At 40.4% G+C, this 19,030-nt stretch overlaps 1 protein-coding gene across 1 annotated transcript in view; it reads left to right on the top strand.

The window, feature by feature from the left end:
* Positions 1-19,030, top strand: part of SLC4A8 (solute carrier family 4, sodium bicarbonate cotransporter, member 8) — a 116,767-nt gene that overhangs the window by 33,431 nt on the left and 64,306 nt on the right. Inside the window, exons 3-5 of the mRNA XM_006900214.1 lie at positions 14,989-15,135; positions 15,631-15,766; positions 17,451-17,611. Of these exons, the coding sequence (XP_006900276.1) occupies positions 14,989-15,135; positions 15,631-15,766; positions 17,451-17,611 (444 nt within the window). The remainder of the gene's footprint in view (positions 1-14,988; positions 15,136-15,630; positions 15,767-17,450; positions 17,612-19,030) is intronic.

Genomic DNA, 19,030 nt, shown 5'->3' with positions numbered 1-19,030 from the left:
ATGCTTGGGAGGGTTGAGGGACAATGCAGGAGGGGAAGACCCTCTATGAGATGGATTGATTCGGTGACTGGGGTAATAGGGATGGGTGTGTCAGAGGCGGTGCGGTTGGCGCAGGATAGAGCAGGCTTTAGGGCTGTTGTGCATAGGGTCGCTATGAGTCGGAAACGACTCGATGGCACATAACAACAACAACAACACAATAAATTTTTAACAGAGGTAAGAACCGTTTTCCCAACCTCCCCCATTGGTGATTATTGACTTTGAGTCAGCCTGTAAGCCCAGGGGAGCAGAACACCTTTCTATATGTGCTAATGAGCTCTGTGTGCACCCTTAGTAAATAGTTTGTACAGCACTATGATTTGGTAGAATAAATTTCCATTGATAACTTCAATCTTTACTTATTGTGATGTTGCCTATTGGTCCAGTGGTTTTTGTTTGCTTGATGTTGAGATATAACCCATACTGAAGGTTATAGTGTTTGACCTTCTGTGGTATGTGTGGTAAGTATTTTTCTGTAAGCAAGATTGTGTCATCTATATAATGTAAGTTATTGATTAGACTTGCTCCACTCTTGGTTCATTCTTCTTAATCTAGTCCAGCTTCTGGAATTATTTGCTCAGCGAACACATAGAAAAGATGTGGAGAAAGGATACAACCCTATGGCACACTCTTCTCTTTTTTTGTGAGAGTAATTTTTATTTTTTGGAAGCAGGAGTGGCATCTACTTCCTAAACAACATGCCTCTGGAAACTCTATGAAGTTTAATAAACGATGATAGTTATAGAAAGGCTTCAGGTTGAAAGGGTCACTATGAGTTGTGCTCGACTTGACAACAATCAACAGTAACAACGACAACAGTTTGTATTTAGAATTGGCCAGCTCGATTCAGTTTAGATGATCCCGATTTTGTTGTCAACATCCAAAACATCATCAAGTCAAATATAGGCCTTCTCTGTCAGGCCTAATCAAGGTGTTGATGTTGGCCACATCAGCTTCATTGAGCTTCTTTACAGCTTGTTTGATTAGGTGCCTGTTGGCCTTGACATCACAGTGAAAACAAGTATGTTATCTACTATCTTTTTCATGGTCAGGGAAAACTTGATGATGGCAAGCTTGTTTCTCCTGGGAGCGCTCTTCCGGGGATATTTGAGCTGCCTTTGGAATCTCAGTGTCTTAGTTCACTGGAAGGTGGGTGACGTGCAGATCTTCTTTTTTTGTGGCTGTAGATGTCCTTCAGGACTGCCTTCTTGGCCTTTAATGCCTTTGCTTTGGCTTCAGTTTTGGGAGGGGCAGGGGCTTCCTTCTTCACTTTTGGCTCCATCTTCCTGCAGACTTTTCTTGCTATACGGTGTTTCTTTCTTCTATTTGGACAACTTCTTGGTCTATGTATAGATTTTGCATGGATTTTCAATGTTAGCTGTAATTTTTTATGATCCACACAGTCACATACCTTTTTGTAGTCAATAAAGCACAAGTAAATATCCTTCTGCTATTCTCTGCTTTCAGTCAAGGTCCATCTGCCCTCAGCTTGTGACCCTCATGCCATGGCTTCTTCTGAATCCAGCTTGAAATTCTGGCAATTCCATGTTGATATATACTGTTCTAGCTGGTTTTTCTTAATCTTCAGCAAAATTTTACTTGCATGTGATATTGTGTGGGTCATCCTTCTTGGGAATGGGAACAAAAATATGGGTCTCTTTCAGTCAGTTGGCCAGGTAGCTGCCTTCCATATTTGTTGGCAGAGACTGTGAGCTTGTTCAGGTTGCATCTATTTTCTTGAACTACCTCAATTGGAATTTACCAATTTTTGGAACTCCCCCCCCCCCAGTGCCTTCAGTGCAGCTTGGACTTCTCCCTTCAGTTATACTGCTTTTTAATCAGATTCTACATCCTGAGATGGTTTAGTGTTAACCAATTCTTTTTGGTACAGTGTCTCTGGGTATTCCTTCCATGTTCTTTAATGCTTCCTACATCATTGAATATTTTGCCAATAAAATCCTTCAGTGTTGGAACTTGAGGCTTAAATTTGTTCTTCACTTCTTTTAGCTTGAGAAATACTGTGTTCTTCCCTCTTGATTTTTTAACTCAAACTCCTTGCACATTTTATTATAATATTTTACTTTGTCTTTTTGAACTTTCCTTTGAAATCTATTCAGCTCTCTTAATTCCCCACTTCCTTCCCTTGTTTTGGTTTCTTTTTGTTCCAATACAAGCTTCATAGTTTCTTCTGACATCCAATTTAATTCTTTCTTTTCTTTTCTTTTTTTTCTTTTCTTCCCTCCCTCCCTCCCTCCCTCCTTCCTTCCTTCCTTCCTTCCTTCCTTCCTTCCTTCCTTCCCTTCTTTCTTTCTTTCTTTCTCTTTCCTCCCTCCCTCCCTCCCTTCCTTTCTCTCTTTCTTTCTTCTCTTTGTAATGACTTTACTTTTTTCATGGATGATGGTTTTGCTGTCATTACACAACTCATCATGTCATTAATGTTCAATATGTCAAATCCATCCTTAAGATGGTTTTAAAATTCAGTTGGAACACATTCAAGATTATATTTTGGTTCTTGTGGATTTGTTTCAATGTTCTTCAACTTAAGTGTTCTTGAACTTGCCAATGAGTGGTTGATGGTCCATTTCACATTCAGACCCTGAACTGGTTTTGACTGCTAATATTGAGCTTCTCCACCTTCCCTTACTATATATGTAGTCAGTCTGATTCTTGTGTAGTCTATCAGGTGAAGTCCATGAATATAGTCATGGTTTATTATGGTATCTCTAGCCTCATTTCTGCCCCAGGCTTTATTTTTCAATTATCAGTATTTCTTCTTTGTCTCTAACTTTTATATTCCAGTCACTAATTATTATTAATGCATCTTGACTAATGTTTGATCAATTTCAGATTGACAAAGTTGGCTGAAATTCTCCATTTCTTCATCTTTGGCAGTCCTCACCACTGGACCAATAGGCACCATCATGATAGGTAGGGAAAAATTTGAAGTTGTCAATGTTTTAATTTTACTTGTCACAGAAAACACCCTTGGAAGCAGCAGTCATGAAATCAAAAGATTTCTTAATTGCATGGGTGAAATCTGCTGTCAAAGATCTCTTCAGAGTTCTAAAGAACAAAGATGTCAGTTTAAAGAGTAAGATCAAAGACTAAAGTACCTGATCCAAACCTTGGTATTTTTAGTTGCTTCCTATGCATCTGAAAGTTGGATAATAAATAAGGAAGACTGAAGAAGAAAAGCTGCCTTTTAATTGTAATCTTGGAGAAGACTACTGAATATCCTATGGACTGTCTGTTTTTATTATATTTTTGTTTTTGTCATTGTGTATCATTAACTCATAGCTGACCCTCTAGTGGGTTTTCAGAGGCAGTTAATTGCACAGGAAGAGATTGCCAGTCCTTCTCCAGAGGAGCAGCTAGTAGACTTGAACTGCATGCCTTTGGGATTGCAGCAGAGCTTCTTGCCACTAGGCCTCCTAGGATTAATCAGAAACCTCAGGTCAACACAATTGTAAATGCTCATCTAGTTATGGAAATCCATAATGTCTGATATTAACAGTTCCATTCATGGCTCAGCTCCCCAGTTCTTCTATGGTCTTTATGCTAGAAGGCCCTACAGAGACCCAGACTTATGTGACTGCAGGTATGCAGGACAGTTTTTTGTTTTATTTTTGTCTTTTCAGAAATTGGCAAGCAGTGGGCTAGGCTTGATGTCACTGGATGCTTAAACATACACTGCCGCTGCTGTGTTGGTGTTTTCACTCACACCTTAGTGTGGAGAGTGTTCTTCTTATATTGATCCTCCAGTTGTTGTGGATTTGTGAGACCATGTGTCTGCAGTTGAGGTAGTTGGAGACCAGAGGGGTCTGAGGTAATGGCTAAAAAAGCCAACTTAGACTGCCAAAAGAAACAAAAAAAAAAATCACCCATATCTTGAAGGAAGTGCAAGAGGAGTCCTTAGAGGCAAGGATAATGTCTTATTACTTTGGGCATATTTTCAGGAGCAACTAGTCCTTGGAAAGAGACATCATATTGGGAAAGGTAAAGGGTCATGGAAAGAGAAGACTCTCAACAAGTTCGATTGATGCAGTGACTATCACAGTGGACTTAAGTATGAAGAGAGATCAAGGGGTTGGTATAGAATAGGGCAAGGTTCAGATCTCTTATTTATGGGGTTGCTATCAGCTCTAGTAGACTCGATGGCACTTAATATCAACAGCAGCAATAATAATTTTTACTTGTAGGGTAAGTTACAGTTTTGGTTTCTATTCTTTTTTTTTTTTTTTTAGAGTTCAGTAGTTTATTAAGGAAGTAACAAGATACAGCTCAGGATCAGTATGTAGGTGTATGTTGGTTTCTATTCTTTTCACAAGGTTGATTCCCATTTTCAGTTTACTAATGTATACATGCTATTGTTGTGTGCTGTTTAATCAATTTGACTCATAGTAACCCTATCGGATAGAATAGAAATGTCCCGTAGGGTTTCCTAGGCTGTATACTTTATATAAGAGCAAATTGTTAGCTCTTTTATCCTATCAGAGTAGCTGGCAGTGTTGATCTTTCAGTTAAGAGTTGAATGCTTAAACTTTGCACTAGTAGGGCTCCTCAATATGTACATACTCAACTTTAAAACTGCACTCAAACTACATTTTCTCTGTAAGTTTTGCTGAATGAATACTCAAACATTTGCACAGACACTCAGGCCTATAAGAGTAGATATGACAGTGATTAGGACACTTTAGTGAAGTTGCTAAATAGCCTAAATCCAGTTGACTTGACAAAATTTATTAATATTATATCCATTTGCTTCATATGCTTATGAAAGTTGGACAATAAATAAGGAAGTCTGAAGAAGAATTGATATCTTTGAATTGTGGTGTTATCAAAGAGTATTAAATATACCATGGACTGCCGAAATAACAAATCTGTTTTAGAAGAGAATGCTTCTTGGAGGCAAGGATGGTGAGACTTTGTCTCACATACTTTGGATATATTATCAGGAATGTCCAGTTCTTGGAGAAGAATATCATGCTTAGAAAGATAGAGGAGCAGCAAAGAAAAGGAAGCCCTTCAAAGATAAGAATTGAGATGGAAACTAAAAAAATGGGTGAGATTGTAAGTTTGGTGAAAAGGTGCTATATATGACTCAGGTGATTCAGAGGCACTTAACGACAACAATTTATCTATTTCCCAGGAGCCTTCATGACATATTGTTTTAAGTTTGGGCTGAAACTTAACTTAAAACTGAGTTCATATGCACCAGCTTTGAGACGGTCTGCTCCAGGATAGATTTACCACCTCAGAAACCCAGCCTACTCTGTCACTGTGAGTTGGCATCAACTTGATGGCAGGAAGTTACATCCGTTTCCCAGTGTCTGTTGTTTATCATCTTTACATCGTTTCACTCAGAAAATCCAAACCCTGGCTTTCCAGTCTCCAGCCTAGAAACTGATGCTGAATTCTTTGACTTACTTTTCATAACTCTGACCCTGCTGGGACATGTTTTTATTTCCACCTGTCTCTTTGGTATCTCCAAAAGGCAGCACTGAGGTTGGTTTAGTGCTTGTGAGAACTAAACGATCCAAAAGAACCCCCGAGTCTCCCTTCTTTAATATTTAAGCTCTGCGCTATTTCCTTGTAGATACATCACTGTCAAATGACCTAATAAACAAGGTATGCACAATTGATGGTTCACTATAAGTTAGTCAATAAGAACTAGTAAATCTTCCATATTGGAATCTGACGCTGTCCATAGTCTCTGTGGACTAGGACAACAGACACCAGGCTTAGGCTCAGGACCCCACATAACTAACTAACTAACTAATCTCTCTCTCTCTCTGTCTGTCTCTGATGTTTCTCTTTCTGTCTCTCTGTTATTTTGTGACCCCGGATAGTTATCTAGGTGAGCATACCAGGCTGTCTGCTCCCCTGCTTCTTTTAACTTCTAATCCTAGAAGTGAAGTTTTCTGATAGACAATGACTTTTCTTGCCTCCTTGTACCCAGCAACAAACTATTGCTCAGAAATTTTAAAAAAGCAATGTAATATTTTTTCCTTCTGCAGATTCTTCTTTAAATGCAAACTTTCTGTTCTCTCAGCAACACAAGGTGGGCCTGCATGTCTTTTCATGTACTGAGGACTCTGAAGGGGCACAAATTTTCTTCCCAAGATCCCAGCGCTCTATACTTAGGGCTACTACAGTCAGAGAGACAGAGTGTGTTTCTTTCAGATAAACTTGTTCCTCTTTTAGTGTGTTGTTGTTGTTAGGTGCTGTCAAGTCAAGTGTGACTCAGTGACCCTATGAACAACAGATCTGAAGCCTATCCTATCCTGTGCCATCCTCACAATCTCTAACACACTTGAGCCTATTGCTGCAGTCACTGTGTCAATCCATCTGGTGGAAGGTCTTCCTCTTTTTCACCACCAAGGTAGAGTTATGCACTGTTACCTTTAACTGTTGTTGTTGTTGTTATGTGCCATCGAGTTGCTTGCAACTCATAGCGACCCTATGTACAACAGCCCTAAACTCTGCTATGTCCTGTGCCAATCGCACCATCTCCGATACACCCGTCCCAATTACCCCAGTCACGGAATCAATCCACCTCATAGAGGGCCTTCCCCTCCTGCGCTGTCCTTCCACCCTACCAAGCATGATATCCCTCTCCAAGGACCGGTCCCTTCTTACAACATGTCCAAAGTATATTAGACGGAGCCTCAGAATCCTTGCCTCCAAGGAGCCGCCCAGTTTGACCCTTTCTAGGATGAATCTGTTTGTTTTCCTAGCAGTTCATGGTACCCTCAATACTCTTCTCCAGCACCACAGCTCAAAGGCATCAATTATCCTTCTATCCTCCTTAGTCATTGTCCAGTTCTCTGATGCATAACAAGTGATTGCAAAGACCATGGCCTGTATCAGGTGCACCTTAGTTGCTCTTCAGTACTTTGGAGAGGTCCCTAACAGCAGACTTTCCCATTGCAATACGTCTTCTAATTTCCTGGCTACTGGTGCTGAGAGTGTTGACTGTGGAGCCAAGCAAACTAAAGCTGTGAACAATCTCAATCTCTTCACCATCCATTCTGATGCTGCCAATTGGTCCAGTAGTGAGAATCTTTGTCTTCTTGACATTGAGCCTCAATCCATATTGGAGGCTGCAGTCCTTGACCCTCTGCAGCAAGTGCTTCAGGTCCTCCTCAGTTTCAGCAAGCAGGGTTGTGTCATCTGCATATCGCAGATTGTTCATAGATCTTCCACCAATCCTGACCCCACATTTCTCCTCATAGAGCCCAGCCTCCCAAATAATCTGTTCTGCATACAGGTTGTTACCTTTAATACCCAATATTTATTCCTATCATGTATGTAGGGAACTCCTGTGGCCTAGTCATAAGCAGCTGTGCTGCAATTCCAAAGGCACTTGGTTCAAGTCCACTAGCTTCTCCATGGAAGAAGGATGGACAATCTTCTGTGCAATCTGTTGTTGTTATGTGCCATTGAGTCGCCTGTGACTCATAATGACTATAGGTACAATAGCCCTGAATCCTCCTCTATCTTGAGCCAATTTCATTGTATTTGACACACCTATTCCCATTACCCCAGTCACTGAGTCAATCCATCTCATCCAAGGTCTTCCTCTCTTGTGCTCTCCCTCTATTCTCCCAAGCATGATGTCCTTGTTCAAGGACTGGTCCCTCCCGGCAACATGCCCAAATTGTGTCAGAGCCTCAAAATTCTTGCCTCTAAGGAGTAGCCTGGCTTCACCCTCTTCAGTACAGACATTTTTATTCTCTTAGCAGTCCATCGTATATTCAGTACTCTTCTCCAGCACCACAACTCAAAGACATCGATTCTTCTTCTATCATTCTTAGTCTTTGTCCAGCTCTTTGATGCATAGCAAGTAATTGCAAAGACCATGGCCCAGATCAGGCGTGCCTTAGTCTCTAGACTGACATCCTTCCTCGTCCATAATCTAGAGAGAGGTCCCTGACAGTAGCTTTTCCCAATGCAGTTTGTCTTTTAATTTTGTGGCTGCTAGTACCAAGAGTGTTGTTTGTGGAGCCGAGCAGGCTAAGGCTGTTAACAATATCAATCTCTTCTTTGTGTATCATGATGCTGTCAATGGACCAGTGGTGAGAATCTTTGTTTTCTTGATGTTGAGCTTCAATCTATATAGAAAGCTTTAGTCCTTGACCTTCTGCAGCAAATGCCCAGGTCCTCTTAAGTTTCAGCAAGCACGATTGTGTTATTTGCATAACCTGGGTTGTTCATGAGTCTTCCTTCAATCCTGATGCTGCATTCCTCCTCATAGAGCCCCTCCTTTACTATCTCTCCATTCACATAGATATAAATTTCCACCTCTGATAAGAACCAAAAGATCCAGGGTCCCTATTAGCCAGCCCAGCTTGCCTACAAGCCACTCTAGATGTAACTTTTCCTCCCAGCTACAGTATAAAATTTGTATTAACTTTTTAACAATTACAAGTAACATCAACTAAAATAATAACCATGCCCCTTTGTTCTTTCTTTGATAAAATGTAGTGGTTCCATGAATCTGTAACCATGTCAATGAATCCCATTCAAAACTGTAAAAATTCTGGAGTGGCGATATCTGATTACCTCTACATTCACGAAAAAGACACAATCACAATCAGCATTAGTACAAAGCTGATGCCTTGATGAAGTGAGGTCTCTGTCTTTTTGACCAAGTCTTGCAATAATGGTTACCCATGATGGACAGTGTTTGGTGAAGCACCCCAGTTAAAACAAGCTTGGAAGCAGGAGTGGCATCCACTTCCAAAATAGCTTGCCTCCGATAACACTATGAACTTGGAGAAATGATGAAAGTTATACAAGTGTTCAAGTCTTTCGTTCATAGGGTTGCTATGAGTCATCTACAACTCAATGGCACTTAACAACACAAATGATAGTTTATTAAGATTCAATTTAGTAATTATCATGCTTTATGTACTTTTAAAGTTTATAATCCCACATCTAAACAGATGTCTTCTTCTAGTTCTATACTTCTTTTTCTATGAAGTTTCGAAATGACTATTATATTCAGAGACCTTCTTGCTAAAAATGTTCTACAATGTAGTCAAGTCAGTACTGGACTGGCCTAAAACAAAGTGAGGGTAAGAAATGTGATTCCAGTATTACTCGATGCTCTCTCTTTTATTCTTCTGCCTGTCAAGTCACTAGTACATGTCTGACCACATTTTCCTTTATTATTCATTGGTATTTTTTAAGCAAATAAACAAACACAAATTCATTTTGGATTTTGAAGATCAGGTTGATGTTATCAACTTGATTAACATCAGGTTATCTCTGAATGTCAGAATTCACTCAGAGCTGACCCTCCAGTAGATTTCCAATACAGTAAATTGCACAAGAGGAGATTTCCCATCTTTCTTCTGCAGAGCAGTAGTGGATTCAAACTGTGTACTTTTGGGATGTCAGCACTGCTTCTTGTCCCTAGACCACCAGGGCTTATCTACTTGGAAATGGGAAACATTATCAAGGAATGAAAAAAAACCCACACACCACAACACACCCCATTGAGGGGGGAGGGTAGAAGCAATGGGGTAAGGACTGTGGGGTGGTGGTGGTATTAATCATGTCACACAATTTAATAGGTGAGGGAGTTAGGGAAATGGGAAGGAACTGGTGTGAAAAACAATATTCAAATTTTGTAAATAAACTAGTGTAATAAAATATCAATCTCTTTTCAAACAAAGCCAAACCTCCGTTGAATGCACATTCTCAGAAAGCCCCATTGCTTTAGGTTGGTACCTTTTCTGAGGTTTCCCTTTGTATTAAAATTTCCATTTTCAAGTTGATTGAGACCGTCTTAGTCCCCATCCCATGCCTTGGTGAGAATTTAATTCACCCTAACGATGCTCACTTTTGTTGTTTGTTCCTTTTTCCATTTAGATGTGTATTTTTTGTGGTTTTTTTTTAGGTCATACCCTGTGGTCATGAGGAGAGTGTAAAAAGTCATATTCCTGAAGAGTTGTTTCAAAGACAGCCTATTAGTTCAACACTTGAACCATAACCATGTGCACAACACTGTTCTTGATTGTGAGGAATTCAGCAAGGAAGGTCTGACCCAGGACACTGAGGAGTTTGCAGATGAATAGTGGAGGAAAAGACAGACAGACGGACATCTGGTTAACTCAAGTGCAAGACATAAAATACATGCATTTTAAAAGTGCCAGCCAGTAACTCTGGGATTTAGAAAAAGAAAATAGAATTTTAATTAGAAGTGTTAATAAGAAAGAAGGCACGTTTGCAATGCGTCTTGAAGAAGTAAGTAAAATAATTATCCAGAAAGCATGCATTGGCACATTTGTGCAGTAGTTACTCAGCTCAAGTAAGTGGGGAGTGTAAGATAATGGCTGCAGCAGCCAAGGAAGGCCGTGAGGAGGAGAGAGTCAAAACCAGGCCATTTTGTTGCTGAGATAGAGATGCAGAAATTGTACCTTTCTAGATTTTTCCTTCTATACTTACAATGTTTATTCTGTGTCAGCATGTGAGATTTCCACCTTCACTTCTTATCTCAGTTCTTTGGAGATCTTTTATTTTACCATTGATGATATAATTTCTCTAAAGGAAGAAAAACTTACCTGGTGTGGGATCATGAGAGCATGGAGAGTCTTAAATGCTTACTGGTTGAGCCTTGATCAGAGCAGTGCTTTTGTGTGGGTCAAGTTGGTATGGGAGACAGAAAGGAGGTCCTTGTTATTAAGGTGGGAGGGGAGAAATCCTTCACATCTCTAGATTATAGAACTAGGCTGTCACAGTGTGGAGGTGAGGGTTGGGGAAGTAAGGAATAGAGTTGCAAAGTTAAATTTGCAAAGTTCCAAAGTTAAGTTTGAGGTTTCATTTCAAGCCTCAAAAATGGAGTGGGGGCGAAGATGATGTCATGAACAAACTCATTTCTCACTTAATCCTGCACTGCCATTGAATCATAACTGACTCACAGCTGACCCTCCAACAGGTTTTCTGAGGCTGTGAATCACGTGGGAGGAGATTGCCAATCTTTCTCCCAAGAAGCAGCTGGTGAATTTGAACCACCTGCAGTGCCCTGCCATAAACAGAAGGAAAGAAATAAGCATGATCCTGATTAGAGATGTTGTTTGTTGTTATGTGCCATCAAGTCGCTTGTGACTCATAGCGACCCTATGTACAAGAGCTCTATACGCTCTTCTATCCTGTGCCAACCTAGCCATCTCAAACGCACTTATTCCCACCTCTCCAGTCACAGAATTGATCCATCTCACCAAAGGTCTTCCTCTCCTTCACCGCCCCTCCACTCTGCCAAACATGATGTCCCTCTCCAAGGACCAGTCCCTCCTTGCAACATACCCAAAATATGTCAGACGAAGCTTCAGAATCCTTAACTCCAGGAAACATTCTGGCTTCACCCTCTCCAGGACAAACCTGTTTGTTCTCCTAGCAGTCCATGGTATATTCAACACTCTTCTCCAGCACCACAGCTCAAAGGCAGCAATTCTCTTTCTAGCAACCCTATTCACTGTCCAACTCTCTGATGCATAGCATGTAATTGCGAAGACTATAGCCTGGATCAGGCGCACCTTAGTCTCCAGTCTGACATCGTTGCTCTTCAGTACTCTTGAGCGGTCCCTCACAGCCCACTTTCCCCAATGCAATTCGTCTCTTGATTTCCTGGCTGCTGTTACCAAAAGTGTTGACTGTGGAGCCAAGTAAATTAAAACTGTTAACTATCTCAATCTCTTCACCATCCATACTGATGCTGCCAATTTGCCCAGTGGTTAGAATCTTTGTTTTCTTGATGTTGAGCTTCAGTCCTGTAGTCCTTAATCTTCTGCATAAGTGCTTCAGGTCCTCCTCAGTTTCAGCAAGCAGGGTTGTGTCATCTGCATAACGCAGATGCTCTGTTTTCTATGATTAGAGATAGAGGATGATAATTTTTCTTTGGGTCATGCAGAATTCCAGAAGATAAAAATTTCATTATTTGTAGACTTGGACTGTGAAATTAGGAAAATTAGATTTCACTCAAAGAAGAAAAAAGATCCAAGGATGAAATCCCAGGAGCCTTCTCACTGGTGAATTGCTGAAAGGATCATAAAGGCATAGTCAGAGAAGGGCTAGGGAACAAGGTGAGGGGAGCGTCATAAGAGCCAAGAGAGCCAAGACTCCAAGAAAGAGGAAGTCATAAAGAATTTGGATACTGCTTGCAATCAGTTGGGCTCTCAGGAAAGTCTTCAGAACTGAACTGACAAAGTTGTCAGATGATAGAGATTTGGTGATTAGGGGGACTTTGGTCTTTTGTGACAGCAGTTTCCATAGAGAATAAGGTCAGAAAGCACATCCAGAGGCCATGATGCAAGAACATAATTGAGCAGAGCGTGTCAGGTTGGTAGACTTCTGGAAAATGGTTTGACACCCTTCAGACCTGGAACTGAACTTTCACTCCTGTGACTCAACTTCCAGCCAAATGATAGACCTAGAAGATGATCAGTAACATCAAGGAGGGTGTGCTTTTCAGAACAGTTAACCATCAACTAATCTAAAGGGCAGCACTGGTCCAGGAAGAAGGCTTAGAAGGCAGAAAGGGTAGAAAAGAAACAGGAAACATGGGGAGGAAATGGAGAGAGTAGGAAGCAATGGAATTGCAAGCAGAGTCACAAAATAGAACGTATATAGTTATTAAAAGGAAAATCTATTTGCTGTATCAATTTACACCCAAATCACATTTGAAAGTTAAAAGGGGTGGGGGAATGAGAAGATAATAAACATGAAAACTTAAGAGAGTTCTTTTTAAGTTAAGGGAGACTTCAGCATGTTTTTAGTCAGAATAACCTGTGGAAAGAATGGATGGAAACGTGAAATGGAGGGTAATTGATGCAGCTGGACGCCAGATAGATGGAAAGTAGTGAGATGCAGACGACATCACAAAGAGGAGAATCTGGTGGAGGAAAGCGAACCAGCTCAAAGTGGAGAGTTAACATAAGATGGCCTGAGCCTTTTCAATAAAATAGGAAGTTAAATCACCTGCTCAGGGGAAACGGACTGTAGATAAGAAGACAGTGGCTAAAGAAATGGCTTGTATAGTGGGAAATGTGGGAAGTTATCCTGAGCTCTAGATTGCTGAGCTGCAATAACCAGGCAAAAATGGAAGACCAAAGGGTTGAAGGTGGAGTGACTGGGAGCTGGTATTGGGGAGAGCATTCCTGAGATGACTTATTCTAGACTCCAGGCTTGACAGGCCTGTGAAGCCAGGTAGAGGTGACAGAGACCTGGAAGTCATAAACTACAACCACATCCCCAAAAGCAAGTGTATAGAAGGAATGAGGGGTGAGAGAAGCGGAACTAGGAAGGACATGCTATGGAATCACTTGTTTTCGGAGGTTCCCCTTCTTTAAACAACATTTAATATTTTACCTTGACCCACAGCATATGCTCCTTTTGATATGTAACTTCTCTCACAACTGTTTTAGTTTGTGCTCCACAATACAGAAATAAATTATGTAAGATAATCTTCTACTTTACTGCTAATATTTATTCTGGGCATCATGCAAAGCATTTTACATAAATTATATACTGCTCCTGAAAGCTCTATAGGTTTAAATAAATAATAAGGTTTAGTATTAAAAAATTGCTTTTGATTTATTTTTTTATTGTGATGTGAGTGAAAGTTTACAAACACTATTGATTTTTTCCAATCATTCATGTATATTTTGTTCCATAATGTTAGTTACAATATCCAGTGTCTAATCATCCACTCATTCCATGTTGTCTTTCTTGTGTTGATATGTACTACTGAGTCAACTGTGACTCATAGACCCTCATATACACAAGACCTCTGAACCCTGCCCTTTCTAGAGCCAATCTCACCATCTCTGACACATTTGCTCCCATTGCCACAGTCGTTGGGTCAGTCCATCTCATGTAGGGTCTTCTTCTTCTGTGCTGACGTTCCAAGCATGATGTCCTCCTTCTACCAGTATGCCCAAAGTATGTGAGACAGAGTTTCAAAATCCTTGCCTCCAAGGAGCAGCCTGGTTTCACTCTCTCCAAGACAGACTTGTTTGTTCTTTTGGCAGTCCATAGTATGTTCAATACTCTTCTCTAGCACCACAACTCAAAGGCATCAATTCTTTTGTCATCCATAGCCATTGTCCAGATCTCAGATGCATAGCAAGCAATTGAGAAGACCATGGCCTAGATCAGGCACACCTTAGTCTCTAGACTTACACAGTTGCTCTTTAGGACTCTGGAGAGGTCCCTGATAGCAAACTCTCCTAAAGCAACGTCTCTTTTGATTTTCTGACTGTTAAGAGTGTTGATTATGGGTCTGAACAAGATGAAATTATTAACAACTTCAATCTTTTCTCTATCATGATGCTACCAACTGACTCTGTGGTGATGAGAATCCTTGTTTTCTTAATATTAAGATGCAGTCATACTGAAAACTACAGTCCTTGACCTTCCAAATGCTTCATACCCTCCTCAGTTTCAGTGAGTTATGTCAACTGCATAATGCAGGTTGTTGATGAGTCTTCTAATCCTGATGCCACTTCTTTATAAAGTCCCTTTTAAAGATGAATCACAGATAGATTATATAACTTATAATTGTCATGTGGCTAGCAAATGGTGGAGACTGGTTGATTACGGCCCATACACTTACTCCTCTTCTAAATTGCCTTTTTGCCAAGACTTGCTGCAGATAGCAAAGAACAATTGATTGCTTTTTAAAAATCACTCGCTCATTGCAAATCACTCTCATATTATTTTTTTTCACAACATCCTTATGAGATTTGCAGACACATGCAAGATGAATGAGAAGACCTTAATTCTATGATCTCTTTATCTTCAGTCCTGGGAATCTGTGAAGTTTGGTCTTTATAGACATGTGATCAGGCTCAAGAACTAATATCTTAATGGGGCTTTTTTGGTGAGTGTCCTACGCTCCTTTTACAAAAGGAGTTCTCTTCACACACCTCTGCTTCTTTTCAGGTCATAGAACTCTGTATGTGGGAGTTCGAATGCCTCTGGGCCGACAGAGCCATCGGCATCACCGAACTCATGGCCAGAAGCACCGGAGACGAGGTCGAGCCAAAGGAGCCAACCAGGGGGAGGAAGGCCAGGAGGCCCTGGCCCATGGTAGTATGCCCAGGAGAGAGGGTGGCTGTTTATGGATGGGAGTTTTGGTGATGCTGAGGGATATCAAGCAGGTAGTCAAGGTTTTTTTAGTCCTTCTGTAGAGTTTTCAGAATTTAATTCCAAGAAGAGACACTTCTAAGAATCAGAAGCTTCTCTTTGAAAACGTCACTGTTCAGGCTTCAAAAAAATCAATTCCACAGTGGGTGAGATCATTTACTGGAGAATCAGTCATTCTTTTTGATCAAATTAGTCAGGTTTTCAGTTTCTTATGGGTTTTCTGAAAATAGTCTCAGTTCATGAATATTTCCTCCTGTGGAACTGCCTCCACAGAACAGCTCTTTTCTGGGAATAAAGAAAAATCTTTGATCTTCACTCAAGATTATCTGCAGTACCTTTCTGAAGTAGTTAGATCACCCAGATGTGCTAAGTAAGGCAGGATGCTATTTCTGCTTTAAGTTTGAGGCTAGGAACAGACTCTGTGGTTGATTTTTCTAGACACACCATCTCAGCGTGTTCAGTTCATTCTTGGCACTGAGGAGGATGAAGAGCATGTGCCTCATGAGCTGTTCACAGAGCTGGATGAGATCTGTATGAAAGAGGGGGAAGATGCAGAGTGGAAGGAGACAGCCAGGTGAGGCCCTAAAATAACCTCAACCACGATCTGCTTAAGTAGGCAAATGTGTACTTTCTAGCAAGTTATAGGCCTCCCTCTTACTTTTTACATTTATTTGTGGAAGAATTGATAACTAACATGAAGTCTGATGTTCCAGAGTGTTCTGCCGGATCTCTTGGTGTTGGCCTCTTTAATCACAGGTACAGCCATGGACCTTGAACCTGAGATTGGTGACATAGATGTGAAATATTCAGGGGATCCTCTCTCATATTAAAGGTCCCAGGTTAGCTCCTGGCTATCTTGGTAGTGCAAGTCTGATTGATAAGAGACTTGACAGGGCCATCTCAATTGGGACTTAACCCACATAGAAGAGTTCTACAATTTTTGTGTAGGTGAACCATAGGATCATTGAGTTTTTAATCCACTAGAAGTTTCAGAATTTGTCAGGATTTCATTTCATCTGGGATAATTCAATATCATAGAGACTTTTGGGATTATAATCAGCCTGGTACTAGGCTTGGCCTAGTGGCAGGAAGCTACGCTGCAATCCCAAAGGCACGTGGTTTGAGGCTACCAGCCACTCTGTGGAAGAAGGATGAGCAGTCTCCTCCCATGTGATTAACTGCCTCTGAAAACTGGCCAGAGGGTCAGCTATGAGTCAGTTTCGACTCGATGATACACAACATCAACAACAGCAACAACAACTAGACTTTTTGGGATAGTTGTAAAGTGGCCATGTTGGTTTCATGATCATACCTCCAAAGAACATTCATGTTAACCAGGGACCTTATTTATAGCTTTTCAAATAACTGACAGTGAGCTTTATGGATGCGTAAAGCCAGCATGGTTGAGCCTTGGGGAAGAAGGCAAGGTAGATAACTAATAAAATGTGGGTAGAGTTCTTAATTGAACAGTTCGTCCAGATGCTCACTGTATCTCTCTATGGATACAGAGCACTGGAATCTTTCTATGGTAGCAAAAATGAAATAGGCCAGTTGTCCTGATAGCAAGTGAAAAGGAAAGTAGGCTTGCTTGTCATTCTGTCTTTGTGAACCTCTAAAGGTCACAGGAACAGAATACTGCGGTTGCCCTTTTCCTTTTTTAAGTGGCTGGCTTCTAAAAAGAAAACATTGTCATTTTATTCATGTGCTTTACATGTGCAAAAGATGTAAGATAACATTTTTAATTGTACAGTAATGCATGTTGATTATAGAAAATGAGAAAATAAAGATAAGCAGAAAGGGAATGAAAATCATCTGTAATTCTCTTCTCCAGGGATATTGAGGAATATTGAACTGACCCACAGCTGACCCTCTGGTAGGTTTTTAGAGGCAATAAATTGCATGGGAGGAGATTGCCCATCCTTCTCCCGTGGAGCAGCTGGTGAAATCAAAGCACGTGCCTTTGAGATTGCAGCACAGTTGCTTAGCACTAGGCCACCAGAGGTTCCTTGTCTTAAATATATGGTGCCATAAATAATCTATTTCTAAATATTTAAAAACAAAATTGAAATTGCACTCAGTTGTGCGCTATTTAATCGTACTCTGCTTTTTTAAAATTTACCAACAAACCTTGTACTTAAAAGTGAAATCTTAGTGTTTGATACAATTTCACTCACTCTCTCTGTGGTTCTCATTAAAGATTCACTATTGAAAATGCAGCATTTTCTATATGTGGCATCTTGTTATTTGTAATTTTTCAGGTGGCTGAAATTTGAAGAGGATGTTGAGGATGGGGGAGAACGCTGGAGCAAGCCGTATGTGGCAACCCTTTCATTGCACAGCCTGTTTGAGCTAAGAAGCTGCCTTATTAATGGAACAGTCCTTTTGGATATGCGTGCAAACAGCATAGAAGAAATTTCAGGTGAGCTTAGGTGAGGGAAAAGAAAACGAGGAGGTATGATATAGAAGAGAGAATAAAATACCTATGTATCTCCTTAGGCAAGTCATTTAACTTCCCAGACTCAAGATGCTCACCTGTGGAATGAACTGAGTTTCAGTCCATCAGTGTCAATTGGAGCAGAGAGATCAGATTAGGCAAGGACTGGAAATATTTATGGAATTTAGCAGCTGGGAAATGATGATATTTTCTTTTTATTCATTAATTTCTTATTGATGATGACTTTTATCAAGAGCAGTTTTATTAGGCCTGAGGGATTTTCCCTTGGTGAACTTTAAATGAAAGGAGAGAAAGCAGTGATTAGAGGGGTGGGTGAGCATTCTTTTTCCATCTGCCTCTCCAAGATGAAGAATTCTGAGGTATAAAACAATATCAAGGTTAGAAAATACCTGCTACAATAAGAAAAACAAACAAAATCAAGGTTAAAGTTACAAAACCATGGATCTTCATTCATTGCTCCTAGTCTTGGGTAGTGACTAGAGTTAGAAGTTGAGATTATGTTAGGACTTGGGGGAAGCTTGAAGTTAGATTGATAGGATTAAAGTAAAACTGCTAGAGATATTTTGCTCAAGTAACTAAAGTTAGTAGTAAGAATATATGAATTATATCAAGAATTTACTGTAAATCAGAATTGTACATACATTGTCTCACTTAATTTTTTTGTTTTTTTAAAACTTCCCTGAAGAATTAGCTCCATATTACAGATGAGAAACTGAAGTTAAATAACTCGCTCTCTAGAAAGTGGTGGAACTATAACAGAAGGCAGGTCTTTGGTTCCTGAATCTTGCTCTTGCATTGTTGTTGTGTACCTTCAAGTCGGAACCAACCCATAGTTGAACCTCCAGCAAATTTTCAGAGGCAGTTCGTTAATTACACAGGAGAAGAGTACCCATCAGAGCAGCTGGTGGGATTGCAACGCAGAGGCCACCAGGGCTTCCAAAATCCTGCTCTTAACTACTGTGCCATCTGTGTCTTAATACCAGAGAGTGAAATTTTTCCTCCCTTTTAGCTCTACTGAGCTAAACAAGTTAAAGGTTGATACCTGGTTCAAGTTATCAGCAGAGACTGTTCATTTAATTATTATTTATTTATTTTGAGTTCTATAGGTATAGTTCTTTTTTGACAATCACAGGAATATTAAATTGAGGAAAGCAATTTAGGATAAGTTTGGTATATGGCAGAGCCAAGTGGGTAATAATGTGGGTTTTCAAGTCACAAAGTCCTAGGTTTGAATTCTAACTCTGATACTTACTTGTGTGACCTTGTTGTTGTTGTTGTTGTTATGTGCCGTCGAGTCGTTTGCAACTCATAGCGACCCTATGCACAACAGCCCTAAACCCTGCTCTATCCTGCGCCAATCGCACTGCCTCTGACACACCCATC

This window comes from Elephantulus edwardii, unplaced genomic scaffold (genome assembly GCF_000299155.1).
Source record: "Elephantulus edwardii isolate Elephantulus edwardi_28Jun2011 unplaced genomic scaffold, EleEdw1.0 scaffold00278, whole genome shotgun sequence".
In the NCBI taxonomy this organism is placed as follows: Eukaryota; Metazoa; Chordata; class Mammalia; order Macroscelidea; family Macroscelididae; genus Elephantulus; species Elephantulus edwardii.
Note: the sequence above shows the minus strand (reverse complement) of the source record. Positions and strands in the feature narration are given on the sequence as shown.